Consider the following 14214-nt stretch of genomic DNA (forward strand, 5'->3'; position numbering starts at 1 on the left):
TCTCCCCATGGTGGTCACTCAGTTCTTCCTCCTTGTCCCGGTGGCACCTGGAAACCACCCATCTCTGGAAATGTGACGTCCTCTCGGCGCGGTTACGGCAGCAGAGAAAAGGGCGTCAGGGGTGGGAGACGACAGACAGCTGCCTCTCGACCTCCACATTCTCTCTTGTTGTTCCTTAAATGCCAGCTGAAAGGTTTCTACTGTCCAGACATCAGAGGTCGCTCAGGTAGTCGCCCCTTCCCACCTCTCGCTCTTTTGCTATCAGCAATGGTACAACTTCGAGGGTTATCAAATATCAGATTCACTGGCATCTGTCTGGCTCAGAAACCCCTAAGTGTTACAGAAGAAGGTGCCACCTTTTTACAATAGGGCTCTTCCATTTTTGCAATCAGCATAGCTGAAGACAGATCTCAATCAGTGTTTGTAAATACAGACCTTCAAGACTCAAGGAGGTTGCTTCAGCCAGCTCCCCTGACTTCATAAGGTCACACTCCGAATTTGGCTGTTGGGGCACTTCAGGATGCACTGGGATTCAAAGATATGGTCCTGCAGTATGTACGACAGGATTTGATCTCAATGAACACAAGCAGCTTTTTGCAGGGATACAACTGAGACTAGAACCTGTCCCTAAATGCTGAATTCTGCCAGTATTTATTTAGCATAGAAAGGTCTTTGAGTACTGTTGATTTTTAATTTTGTTCTCTTCTGAAATTAAAAATAAGGAGCAGAGATGGATGAGTCTCAGCAGAGCCAGGAGGCCAGTGCAGGGGGCACTCACTGCTCCAAAGCTGACTGTTGGTTTTGAGGATGACCGTGATCAGACTGCACAAGAAATACCAGTGAATGAAGTGCCAGAGAATGAAGCTCTTTCTCCTACATGTGTCACAGACAGGATATTTTTCATTGACTTAGCCAACAAGCAACTGCGAACCATCTCGATGGGGGTCTTGAGTCTAGAATATCTGGAAGAGCCTCACATGGAAAAGAACCTGATTGTAAGCATCTCCAGAGACATCAATCACCTGAGGCACATGAAGGTCCTCTACTAGGAATAGAATCACATACAGGACATATGCAAAGAACTAGGGGACCTGAAATGTCTTCTGAGCTTAGATTTAAGTAACAATCCCCTCTTGTAGTTCGCTGCTAGTTAGCAGCAAGTTGGAGTCCCTTTGTCAGCTCAGGCTCTATAAAACAAACTTGTACGAAATCCCAGTGCAGATCTGTGAATACCTCCATCGTGTTGAACTGCTTGGCCTTCCTGACAATAATCTCAAGTGTCTGCCTAAAGAAATAGTGAACCTGACAAAACTCAAGGAAATTTACCTCCAGAAAAATAGATTTAAAAGTTTTCCCAAGGAGCTTTGTCATATTGCTAATTTAGAAATAACCAATCTGGAACAAAATCTGATCAGTCGCATCCCAGAAGAGGTAGGCTTTTTGACAAACTTAGTTAAGCTATTTTTAGCTTTTAATAACTTATCCTCCATTCCTCCTACACTGCAACACTGCCAGAAGCTGGCTGTGCTGGATGTGTCTTATAATCTCCTGCACAAGCTTCCCCCATGTTTGAAGAATCTCACTGAAATGAGAGTACTCAGACTGTCTGCTAACAGCCCGGAGAAGTTCCCACACCAGATCTGCTGCTGGCCATCCCTTTCCCGTGTTTATCTGAGGAACACCGGACTGCGCACAGTACCCAGGTCCTTCACCAGATTAACTAGTGTCAGGATACTAGATCTGAGTGAAAATTGCTTCGATGAGATTCCTAAAGGAATACGTACTATGAAAAATCTGGAAGTATTGGCCCTAGATGGCAATCAGATACAGGAGGTATTTGTTCCTTTGTTTTCATTCTTATTTTATTGATACCTCCCTTTTGCAAAATCTAAGTTCTTCATTACAACTGAGTGCCACCTTTCCTTACTACAGTGAGAAGGCATGTTCCACCTGGTATGCGCCTGAGCCTGGGTTATTCATTATCACTGACATCTGAGGATTCAGGCAGGGAGAAAAAAGCAAGAACGTGGAAACACTGACCTTTGTGTTGAATCATAAAGATGAAATACTGACTGGAGGGACTGCTTCAGTCTTTTTGCATCTTTTTCTGTGTACGCTGGAAAATAAGAGCTACATTTGTGTAGAATCAATACGTTACAAACTGAAACAGAGCGGAGGGCAATTTAAAAATGGATGTGATATTGTTAATGCCTTTAATACCATTAACATTTGCTGTTCATTTGATAATGAGCAATTATGTACCCTAAAGCTGTGCTACTATAAGTGTAACAGTTTTCATGGACATACTCATTTTAGGGCTCAGAATACATCTTCCTTTTTATATAATGCAATGCTTCTTTTCCAAGGAGATTTTCACTTGTGCAATTTTCTTCTTGCAGGTTACATTTACAGAAGTAATAATTTATGCAAAAGAATCACTTTCAGATTTCATTCATTTAAATTACTCTCCCCTGCACTGTGCATACAAAGGAAATGAAGAAGCAGACTAATGTTTCTGCTAAGAAATAAAATTAGCCCCATAAGAAATCTTTCCAGCAGAGGAAACAACATGGATTTTTTTGCCAAAATTTCCACCATACTGTGAGGTATAATGTCATATTAATGAGCAGAATATTCTGTGTTCATCCATCAACAGTAATGCAGCTCCACAGCATTTTCTTGGAGATTTTTCCCTAAAAACAAAATCCCAAAGATTACTGTTTAATTGACATAATGTATCTTTTTAATGACTGTGTCTAGATACCTGTGGAGGTGAAAGAACTGACAAATTTGAAATGCCTTAGCCTGTCTGAAAACTAATGCAGTATCTTTCCAAAGGAAATCTTGCTCCTGGAGTCATTAGAGAGATTATAACCAGGACAAGATAAAGGAATTAAATTCGCAAGTCTGCCAGAAGACATCAGCAAATTGCAGGTAGGAGCAATAGAAGGGGGAAGATCTTGGTCTGCTGCGGCATGGCACCTCCGTGGACTTCAGCTGCTCCCAAATGCAGGGCTGAAGGTTCTCCTAATCTCTTTAGGTACATGGTGCAGCATCAGGCCAAGGCTGTCAGAATAGGAATAATATCAAAACTCAGTGTTTGAAACTCTTGTTGTCTCTTTGTGTTTAGTAGTCATCCCAATGGTAGGTCAGTTTATAAACCTTACTTCTGCACTTACTGATATTCTCTGTACATTAATTAAATATCAAGCTAAGGAAAAATCCTTTAATTATTAAAAGTTATGCACATGTATTTTCCAGAATCTGAAAGAACTGCATATGGAGAATAATTGTCTGGAGTACCTGCCCGCAGCCATCGGCTCATTGATCCACTTTAAAATACTTGACAGTCGCAACGATCTCCTTAAACAGCTCCCAGACTCTGTATGCCAAATACAAGGTGAAAAATAGTCTGTGTTTGTGGCCTTAAGGACACAAGTACCAGTAAGTATTTTGGAAGAAGGAGGGGGAGAAGGGAAGGAAGGAATGCAGTGCATCGTTCAGGGCTCATCCTGTAATTGTAAGGGAGCCAAATAGGATAGAAGTTAGGAACTGGGAGGGTGGGGGAAGCGCTGTGCCCAAGCCAAGTGGACAGGAGTTCCTGCCCTGTGACCCATCTCAACCTCAGGAGCCCAAGGAAAAGGGTCAGCTCCAAGCAGACCCCCTGATGTGAGAAGACCCACTGGGTCAGCACCAGTGACTCCAGGGGAGCGGTGAGGAACCTGCTCTCTGGGGATGCTCCCCAGCCCAGTCTTTCCATCTTCCCCAGTTCATTGCATTTCTGTGTGGCTTATTTCACTAGCACTGTTGGTGTGCCAATTAGCAGGACTTCTGAAAGCTGGATTTGGCCACCTGGCTGCCAGGTGAATAGTCTTCATCTAGTGAAGTAAATGCTTTGCTAGGAGATCCTGAGTCCCATCCGTCTATATTTGGGAGCAGACACTTAGAATTTTAAACGCTCTGATGAGATGTTCAATACACACATTCATTACACGCACAGACTGAATTGTTTGTGCCTCATCCATGTGCTCTTTATGGGGAGCACACAGGAATGCTCCCCATCATTCCTGTTCTTTGTGCTGCAGCTGTTTGCTTTTGTGTGTTCAGGTTTGCAAAAACTGCTCATTCAGAACAATCACCTGTCCCAGCTGCCCGAGGATTTGGACAGTCTTCAGCAGCTGGAGTTGGTCCTTGTGGATGGGAACCCTACTACAGACCCTCCGACTGAAGTGTGCTGTCAGGGGACATCTGCCATCTGGGAATACTTAGGGGAAAAAAGGCGTAAAAAGGCCATGAACTTCAAGGTAGGGGTGTTAAGAAAGCCACCACAATATACATACAAAGCTGTGTTTTTAGTAATAGATACTTTGCAGAACAACCTACAGGGCACTCTATGCAACATCAAAAATGTCTTGAACCACTGTTTGCATCAGCTATGGCAGAGCAGTACTTCTATCGCTGATCATGTTAAGATAAGATATAGGGAACCATCAGGAAATACAGCACTGGGCATCATTCAAAAAGATTCCAGAAGGTTGTCACTGCCCCGCCAGGTCACAGTCAGCAGGCACAGAACAGCCCTTACAACTTGCAGTGGAGCTTTCCTTAGTTTCTTGTCCAGTGGAAGCGGAATGGTTAGTGTGTCTAAAACCAAGGCAGATCCTCTAAGTCAAGGCATTGCTTATAGATGAAAGTAACTGCAGGTGGCATTTTCCACTCTTGCTGACTGTATTTTGACTGTAGAGAGTTGAAGATCCATTGTGCAAACACATTGCACAAAACACATTTTTTGTGTATTTTTGTTTGTTTTTTTCCGCCAAAAGAACATCAGTCTGTATCACCAGTGGGCCATGGAATTAATTTGCTCAGAAAAAATACAGGGCAAGAAGGAAGGAAAGGCAAATCCTCAGTCTTTGATTCTTCTGAACCTAAATTATTCCTCTCTTTCTGTAATGTCTGTAATTTCTTCATGAACTAATGTGTTTCTCCCAAACAGTTCTTCTGAAGTAAAAGGTGACATTTAAAGATGTTTAGACATAGTCATTTACTACTCTAATCAAAGGGTCAAAAGGACTACAGTGTTAGTGGCCTCCCTGGTAAGAAATTCCTCTTGAAAAAAATAACAGAGCAAAAGAAAAGTCAGGTGGCTGGCAGTCTATCTTAGCTGCAAACAGTGTAGTCTAATACAGAATAAAAGGGGTTTTTGGAGACCAGAATCTGCCTAGCTTTTTGCGTCAAGAATATCCACCAGTAATACTGTTCCACATGACTGTTTGCTTTTACCCTTTTCCTCCAGGTAACCAGATTGTTCTTCTCTCTTTTTCAGATCCAAAGTTTGTGGCATGGGTTGATGAACCAAAAGGGGATTGGAACTTCCTTGACACTTAAGAATTTAATGAAAAAAAGAAAGAAGGAAAAGAAAGGAAAAGGAAAGTGAAAACAGAAGCCAAAAAGTGGTATTTGGGCAGTAAACTGCACAGAGCTCTTTTCATTTACAAGAAGGGCAAATGTGAGAAGAGATAAGTGAGTAGGAGACAAGCAGTATTAAAGCATTTGAATCAATGAGCGTTACAGTGAAAACAGATGATTTTTTGAGGTTTGTTTTTGTGTTTTTGTCAACATTGACTCCAGCTGAATCAGGCAGATTCTGAAATATTCTTGAGATGGCTCATTCTGTATGCCTGTTGTCTCAAAGCATAAAGGCAGCTGATTAACTGGAAATTAATCTAATCTGTAGGAATCTGGTGCAATTAAGTGTTCTTTGTTCTGAAACCCAAAGTATTTTACATGCAATTCTTAGAAATCTGTTTTCCAGTGAGTGAGGTACAGCCATATCTAGAGTGAAACAATATTTATGGCCCCACCTACTAGCAGTTAATTAATGAGTTTTACATTCAGAAATTATCAGTACCTTGCTTGGAAATACAGAGGAGGATTCTAGCCAGTCAGAACATATGCACTTCTACCAGAACCTGCATTACCATCCTGTCTTACAGAGGTGTAAAAAGCTGTTTTGTAAGTATTTCTACACTTTTACAAAACTGTTCACTGATGTTTTGACAATCTGTAGTTACAGTATTTTGAAGCTGACAAATCCTTAGTGTTATAGCTCATCTCTGAGATAGCTTGGTGACAGTTTGTAAAGTGTCTGCATATGACAGGCTTATTTGAAAGCAGAGAGTCTGCAGAATGCAATATTCTGCAATGATTCTGGGTCCTGGCACATCGTAACAGCTTTGTTATTCAAAAGAACCATGACAAACACTACTTCTAGCATGCCAAATTTATATGCAACCATGTCTTTCCACAGCACTTTACAGATAGCTGTTTGTCCTAGGCATCTGATATCCTTGTCTAGTTTTCTTCTGTATTGCTCAGTTATGCCTTAAACCCCTCCAGAGTTTTATTTGCAGCATACCTAAAGCACAGAGCTGGACTGGGACCGGCCACTGTGCACATCCAAAATGCACGAGTGGGTGGGAGCAGAACCCTTTATTTAGTTTAACTGGCTGGTCGGAACCGCAGTCCTGCTCTCCCTCCCCTTGTCTGGGTTGCCTCAGAGAAGGTGGTGGTATCCGGAAGGAGGTGGTGAAGGCAGGGTCACTGACACCCAGCTCTTCCTAGAGCTCCACCTCCAGGTAGTGCTCTCTGAATGCTGCGGCTGCATTTGCATCCAGGGTACGGATCTTACTTCCATTTGGCTCTTGACTCAACTGATACCGAAAATCTCATTAATATGCTTGTTGGCCGGAGAAAGCTGGTAGTGCAGAAAAGTGGGGTGGCTTAGTTTTGTTTTTCCATTTTACTACGTAACTGATGCTGTTTTGATTGTTTGGAGGTGTCTTATGAAATTTTTTTCACCCTAAGTGAAGGCAAAGAGGAACAGAGAGAAGGATGATTCAGAGACTACCGAGGAGGCAATCACTGGAAGAGAGAGATTTCTGGGAAGATTGTCAGATAGACAGGACATTTAATGGAAGTGATTTAATAAAAGCTTTTCAGTAGCACAACAGGTATGACAGAATCATGAGAGGGCAAAGGACTGAGAAGGGGATCATGAATAGCAAGTGGAGAGGTTGCTAGCAGTGAGTCTGTACTGTGCTCTGGAGCTGAAAACGAGGAACCCAACTATGACAAAGCAAGAAACCCCAACAATGAAGTCCAGTTCAGTCAGTAAGATTACAACAGATACCAGACATTAAACACGGGCCAGCTACTTTACTGAATTAGAGAGAGAGGTTCAAGTGGGAAAGGAGTGATTCAGAGAGATTCTTACAGAACAGATAAAGGATCAATTTCCCAGTTGGACCAAAGGCAAATTTGAGGAGGAAAGTCACAGGAAGGCAAGTGATTAAGAGAAGAGGTTGGTGTGCTGCTGTTAAACAGAGATGATGGTACTTCCACATTAGAATAACTCTCCTGGCTTGAGTCACTGCTTGAAAGTATCTCGTTAGCCCTGTATGAAACAGGGGCTCTTTGCTTCATTTCAGAGGTTGAGGATCTCTCTAGAAAATAACTGATCCCACACTGCAGCAATTCCCTGCTACCTCTGACCAAGACAAACCAGTTCATCTCATGTTTCTTAGAGCTGGGGGAGCCAAGTGCACTTTTCAAGTGGAACTGAAACTGGAACCAGGAAGTCCATAGAGACCCTCACATGAAATCATGGATTAAATGATCAAGAGGTATCAGCACAGCATGGTCAGTTGCTGGTTATAACCCTGACCCCAACTGGAAGGGTCACCCAGACTGAAAGCTGAGTATTGATCCGCACCTGAATGAGAGAACTTGCTGAGAGGAGTCCTAGCAAGTTAGGAAAGTGCCACTGAATGATCCTACTGTGCCTCTCCTCCAGGAGATTGCTGCAGCATGTAGATATACTCAGGGCTAATTGAGCAGTACTTTATCCCTCAAGCTGCCTCAGGATTTCTCTAAGACTCCTCACTCAGTGGGCAGATCTAATATCTTTACTTCCTAAAATACCTTACCGATGAATAATCCCACTGCAGTCTTTGAGCTCACGTGTGGGTTAACATGCTCCATGACACGAGTGACTATGCCAGAATTTGGCTCTGTGTAAGCAAATGCAATAAAATGCCAAATAAGAAATTATCAAATGAAAAAAGGAGGAGCCACTTACATGTCCCAAGTTGGTCCTTTTTCTAACAAGTCTTGGGAACAGAGCAGAGTGCTTTGCTCTTAGCTAGAAGCTGCCCTGTAGCTTTGAATAATAGACTTTGCTTATTTCCTTCATCTTTAGGGTAAGGATAAGAACACTGTCTATGTCACAAGGTGTTGTGAAGGTTAATGGATTAATCCTGAATGCAGGAAGCATGAAGGCACTGCAGGGACTCCCACTGGCTTTCATATGCTCTAGATCAGACTCTTAGATCTGGAAGTTTGGTTTTGTGCTGCATGTCATAAAAGGGTCCATACAGAAAACACCATCTGGGTAAGGCTGAAACAGCTCAGGATGTGAAGGAGCATCCCTGAAGTACCCTGAAGTCTCTGCATAGCCTTAACCAGAACGCTTATGGATTTCTCTGTATCCAAAATCCTTGCTGAGGTAGCAGGGCATCTCTCTGATTTAACCTACCACAGCATTTGCCTTGCCCCTGAGACTGGCAAAGACACCAATCAACTGTTTCTTACCTTGTTTTTATGCTGATTCTGTACACAGGAGCCATTTACCCTATGAGATGGCATCAAGGGCCAGAGCAGAGGCAGAACAGATCCTTCTGTATTCTCCTTACTGGACTAATACATAATCCCGAGTTCTTGGGATGCTTTCCAAATCTCACAATTATTTAATTTTAATACATTCACAAAGAGGCAAAAGTTTTGGGGGAGAAGAAACTAAAATTTAAAACATAGAGGTTTCAAGTATTTTCACATTAAAGGCATTTTCCTTATATACACAAGGCCACATTCACACTGCCCACCCACCTGCATTAGCACACACCCCAGCCACTTCCCTCCATTGGCAAACCTGCAGTGTGTCCATCTGAAATCATCGTTGCTCTTTTGACAGTAGTCATTGCCGTATTCACAACACAAAGATTAAGCATATATAGTAGTGTCAGCATAGCAGTGTAAGCATGGCCCAGAGAATCTCAAAGAATATGTTATTAAATTGAATGATCTATGCATGCAGGAGGTTAAATAACAGTTTTATATAATTATGGAACTATTTCAAGAGCTCTCATGAGACGAGATTACTAGGAACTGGGCAGTCTTCTAAGTCAGAGATACGTAATACTTGGTTCGTGTGCTGCTTGTGAAAGGCCTTACAGAAACCTTCAACCTTCATCAACAGTCAAAACGAATGTTTCTTTTGTTGTCTTGATTAAAGCTTTCCAGTCGTTTCCGCTGAGATTCTGAAAGGACCCATCTTTGCATCCCCAGCTCTGCCAAGGCAGGCAGCTTTGTCAGTGCTGCTAACAACTCACTGAACCACGTCCCACAGTCACGGCAGGATGATGGGCGAAGGCTGACATCCAGCTCTGAGAGTTCTTTGACTACTGCTAAGCCTTGACAGAAAACGACCCACCCTTCATCAGAGATGTTGTTGTTATAACTCAAATCCAGCTTCCGTAATCTGGCTAGATGGCCATCCTGTGTCAGTAACGCTGCAAGAAATGACAGACACAAACACAATTAATACATCCTGGCAATTGCTTTAAAAGCTTTTTCAATAATACCATATTATTTAAGGCCTTTCAGCAGTCAAAGAGCAAGATTCAATTCCTCAGCAGCATAAAATCACTTGCTGTTGATCTCAGAAAGATTGTTTTATCACAGCTGAAGGAGTGTACCACATTTAAAACACAGGCAATTCAAAAGGAACAGAAGTATGCGGTTAAAATTGTATGGCAACCTGAAAAGCTTTGAGTCAGTTGGAAGGAGGTTATATTAAGTGCCAATTAAAATAGGCAGACAGGCTTTACAGGGAGATTTAGAAACAGGAAAGCAAAACTAGATGGGGTTGCATGATTACAATAGCCACCTCTCACTGTGGGAGGGTAATGGGCCTAATATACCCTAAAGGGAACTGGGATCCTTAATGTATGATTGGCAAAGGAGACACCCATCAAGGGTGATGTTTGTAAAGTCAAAAATATTCAGGCTTCATCTCACCAGCCTTCAGATTACAGGGCCTTAATAGCTGTCACACAGCTATTGCCAATCTCAGACACTCAAAACCCATGAGTCAGACCCACAGAATCACAAGGATGATTATAAAATAAACAGGTTTTTAAGAGGATCCTAGAATTTATTCCTTCATTGGGTTCCTGTTTTCTAGTATTTCTCAGCAGCTGCTAAGAGGTGGGCTAAAATATTTCTGTTTTAATTCTCCCATAGTAGTTTGACTCCAGAAACACACCTAATGGACGGAAAGCTGGTAGTGCCTGTATTAATGGCTGTCAGCACATACATTTCCCATAAATTACTGAACCCAAAACCAGCAACTGAGCAAAATAAAACTCCTCAGAGGCAGCTTTAAATATCTGATATAAAAAACAGACATAAACCCTACATTTTTCTAAGTGCTGCCTTTTTGTATTAATAGATAAAACTCTGCTAAAATGATTCTTTGCATTTTTATCATTTTCAGCTTTTGCACTGTGCATGTACAGGACACACGGTCTTCAGCAAAATGAAAACCCTATCTGGGAAAAATACTGCTGTATTTTTCATCTTTTCATTTGATTTATGCAAAAACGTGCTCAGCCCGTGGAACAAGTCCCTTCTGAATTGTGGTCTAAATGCCCTGGCTCCTTGACTGCTAGTAAATACCATGTTATACATACTTAGAAGTGCCAAATCTTCAGCCACCAAGTTACAGCTGCTCAGTCTTAACACTTGAATCTCCGTTGCAAGCTTTAGTGCTCCCAAAAGCAGCTTTAGGTTCCCACCAACGCACTTATTCCAAGAAAGGTCTAATATCTCCAGTTCAGGAAGGTGAAGGGCAGCCTCAGCTGAAAAGATTAAGACCAGCAACTTCTGCTTATTAAGAGAAAACAACATGGCCTCAATAGACACCTCACCGGCAATTCACCTGTAAATAGGCTCCTAACAGGCTGCCTACTTGTGCTTAGAAGGACATATTTTATCCTAATAAAAGTCGGACAAAAAATATCTCCTGTGCTCTTTAAAGAATATAAGAATGGCCTGCCTATAGAATCTTTAAGGACTCTTAACCCCCCCAAGGAGGGGTTTCTTGTCTTTCTGTTTATATTACTGGCTTAACCTTGTCCCACTGAAGTCAATTTAATAGAACAGCTTGTTTTTAAACCATTTTATATCAATTTAGAGACAGTAATTTTTTGCTGTGAACTCACTATGCAAGGTGAAATGCTCTGTATCTTTTGACAACACCAATTTCCATGATGTCACTCTTACATAATTGTAATGATATAGTACTGTTCCTGCAGGGACCTCAGACCAGTTTAGCTTGCTACTGCTTCTGCTGAAGGCAGTCAAGTTTTACTATAGGTTTCAATGTCACTAGTAAACAGTACAAAAGATATTGTAAGTGCACAATACACAGTAACTAACAGATCCCTCTGTACTTAGATTTCATGTGCCATATGGAACACCTATCAAAGGGACAGTGTAACCACTAATCCACTGAGATTTGCAATAAGTAGGCAAAAGAGGCTGAATTTACATATCCTGTGTTAGCCTGGACTTTTCTTCATGGCTGTGCAATCGCTTTTCCACTACTGCAGTCATTGCCTCAGTTCCTCCATTGCCCCATGCTGAAGTCTATCCCAGAAAGTTTCTACTGAAACTTTCACCGGCAGTGAGGTGAAAAACATTCAGTGAAAACTCTACCCCACTAAACTGCAAATGCAGTGTTACAACCAAACTATAATTACAGCATAATACGAAATCATGTTTTGCTTTCTCTTCCAAAATTAGGGAGTATTCGAAAGCTTACTATCAGACAAAGGACTAAAAGGAGTTCATCCAGCCAGGTATAATGAGAGAAGACATACAACAGTCTTCCCTTGCAACCAGGTCCCATGAAGCACTGGTTTTGTTACAGGCTTTTTCACTCAGGACCTGTGGTATAATGTAACCGTGATCTCTGGAGTTCAGCCAAAGGAGAATGAAGTGCTTTGTCCCACGAGGATACACAGAGAATAGACACACTTTAAAAAAACATTCCTACCTAGTGATGAAAACGACTCTTTGCCTAAACCACAATTGCTGATGGCCACAGATTTCAACTTCGGTAAAAACCTGAGCCTGCCCAGAAGAGGATCAGATGAGACTCCTACATTTTTATTCGAGGATAAATTCAGCTCTTGAAGACTGGAGAGTAAAGGTATCACCTGGGCTATGAAAACATGAAATATTTATTAGACAGTCACCGATCCAGAACAAATATGTAGTTGTATATTTGCCTGACATCATTTCTTTTCTTTATAAATCAATCCAAAAGTCAAGCCCAAGTTTTGACACTCAAATTTATGGTGAGTAATGTTTTACTCCATAAATAGCCTTGTCATTTTCAGTAGGAATGTTTAAGAAATTAGGTATTACATACTGTGTGGAAGGTTGTCAGAACACGGCTTCCTGTTGAAATTTTCTAGGTGAAGTAGGGAATTTAACATTAAATGAGAAGGGGGTTACTTCCAAATGTCTTCACTGCTAACTGAAACTCCTTTATATTAATGTGATTATTCTCTATGGGTCAAGAAATTAAAAATAAATCATGATTGCTATTACTAATAGTTAATATTTCCCAATGCTTCAGCAGCAGCTTTTCAAATTATCTTCTTTATCATGGAAAAGAAGATGTGGGCGATATAGGATATTTTGTTGTTGTTGTTGTTCTAAAAAGTAAAAAACAGTATCAAAAAGTTATGATAATGCACACAGAAAAATAAACTGTCTCTCTGATTGAATAGGAAATGTCTTTTTCTTCCTAGTAGTATTTATGAGTTGGATCAATTCAACCTGGAGACTGTAATCTTCAGCTTTTCTGTAAAACAGAGAGCAGCAGCAATGCAAGATCTCCTAACATCACTCTCTGCTTGACTTAAAGTTCACCAAGGGAGTTTTAGGCAGTTACATTTACATGCACATATGCACCTTGGATCCATGCCAATTTATACCACTGAGGGAACTGCCTCTGGATATTTCCAAAATTACTGATTATCAAAAAAAGTAGTGCTAGGTGGCAGTTCCTACTTTCACATCATGGGTCCAAATCATGGCGGATTCAGGTCCTTAGTTCCACATGGGATCAGACACTATGAGATTTCCTTTGATACAGCAAAAAACCATTCCATACTGATCAAGAAAGCTATCCTCCACACTGCATTTCCAGAACTGCCTAAGGAAAATGTACTGAGATCTGCTAGACTAGGTTAGGCAGAACCTCTTACACCTTTTGAGATATTTTCAGAAGCCAAAACCTACATTCTTAATGGATTTCCTCAACATGTCCTTACACAAAACGGTCACGTCCTCTTCTGTTACACAGCACTGGTGGAGATCAAGGACTTCAAGCTTTTTCAAGCTGGCCAAATGAGCTGTTGAGTCTTTAAAGCCACCACCAATCTCTTTGTTACACGATATGTCTAATTTTCTTAGCTCGGCAAGGTGCTGTAAAGCAGTGTCTGAAATGGAAGAGGGAACATGCTGGTCACTGGCTGCTACAATAGCACAGGTCACGGCTTTAGCGTTTATTTACTTTAACATCAAAGTTTGCACAAGGTATTGTAGGCAAAGCTCTTAGGCTAAGCTTCAGCGTAAAATCACAGCAGACATACAGTAATATCGCAAAGCTTCCCCATCCATGCAACTCCATTCTTCTCTAGAAGAGCAGGTGAAGGTGAGGCCAGCTCATCCCCCAGATCCACTCAATCCTCAGCCTTTTGCTGAAATTACTACTGGATGTGCTAATTAGTGCAATTAATTAATTGTCTTATGGATAAGACCGCCACTAGGGAGAGACACAGATAATAAGCCCATTTCATATGGTTTCACTGGACACTCATTAAGTGCTAATGGTGAATTTGGATTCCCCTCTGAGAGTAGGATTAGCTTGTTAAAAGTTAGCTAGCCTGTCTGTGCCCTTGTCTATGTTCTGTCTGAGGAGAGAGGAAGCATGTCCAGAGAGCCATTAATCTACCCCAAGATGTGTCTCAGAAATGGTGTGGAGGGTGACTCTCCCCACTGACTTTCACATGCTTTTGC

The 14214-nt window shown here is 41.5% G+C and overlaps 2 protein-coding genes across 2 annotated transcripts in view; one reads left to right on the forward strand and one right to left on the reverse strand.

The window, feature by feature from the left end:
• The first annotated feature begins 734 nt into the window (after nt 1–734).
• On the forward strand, nt 735–5005 carry LRRIQ4 (leucine-rich repeats and IQ motif containing 4). The gene is given in 6 exon segments (XM_009333596.1): nt 735–1129; nt 1131–1833; nt 2761–2934; nt 3262–3400; nt 4108–4304; nt 4997–5005. Coding segments are annotated over 6 exon segments (1617 nt in total).
• Nucleotides 5006–9152: 4147 nt separating this feature from the next.
• LRRC31 (leucine rich repeat containing 31) overlaps nt 9153–14214 on the reverse strand; it is a 12856-nt gene continuing 7794 nt past the window's right edge. The window contains exons 7-10 of the mRNA XM_009333568.1: nt 13467–13634; nt 12179–12346; nt 10812–10979; nt 9153–9629 (exon numbers count right to left, since the gene is read on the reverse strand). Coding sequence (XP_009331843.1) covers nt 9310–9629; nt 10812–10979; nt 12179–12346; nt 13467–13634 — 824 coding nt within the window. The 3' untranslated portion in view covers nt 9153–9309. The remainder of the gene's footprint in view (nt 9630–10811; nt 10980–12178; nt 12347–13466; nt 13635–14214) is intronic.

Source organism: Pygoscelis adeliae, unplaced genomic scaffold (genome assembly GCF_000699105.1).
Source record: "Pygoscelis adeliae isolate BGI_AS28 unplaced genomic scaffold, ASM69910v1 Scaffold220, whole genome shotgun sequence".
Taxonomy (NCBI): Eukaryota; Metazoa; Chordata; class Aves; order Sphenisciformes; family Spheniscidae; genus Pygoscelis; species Pygoscelis adeliae.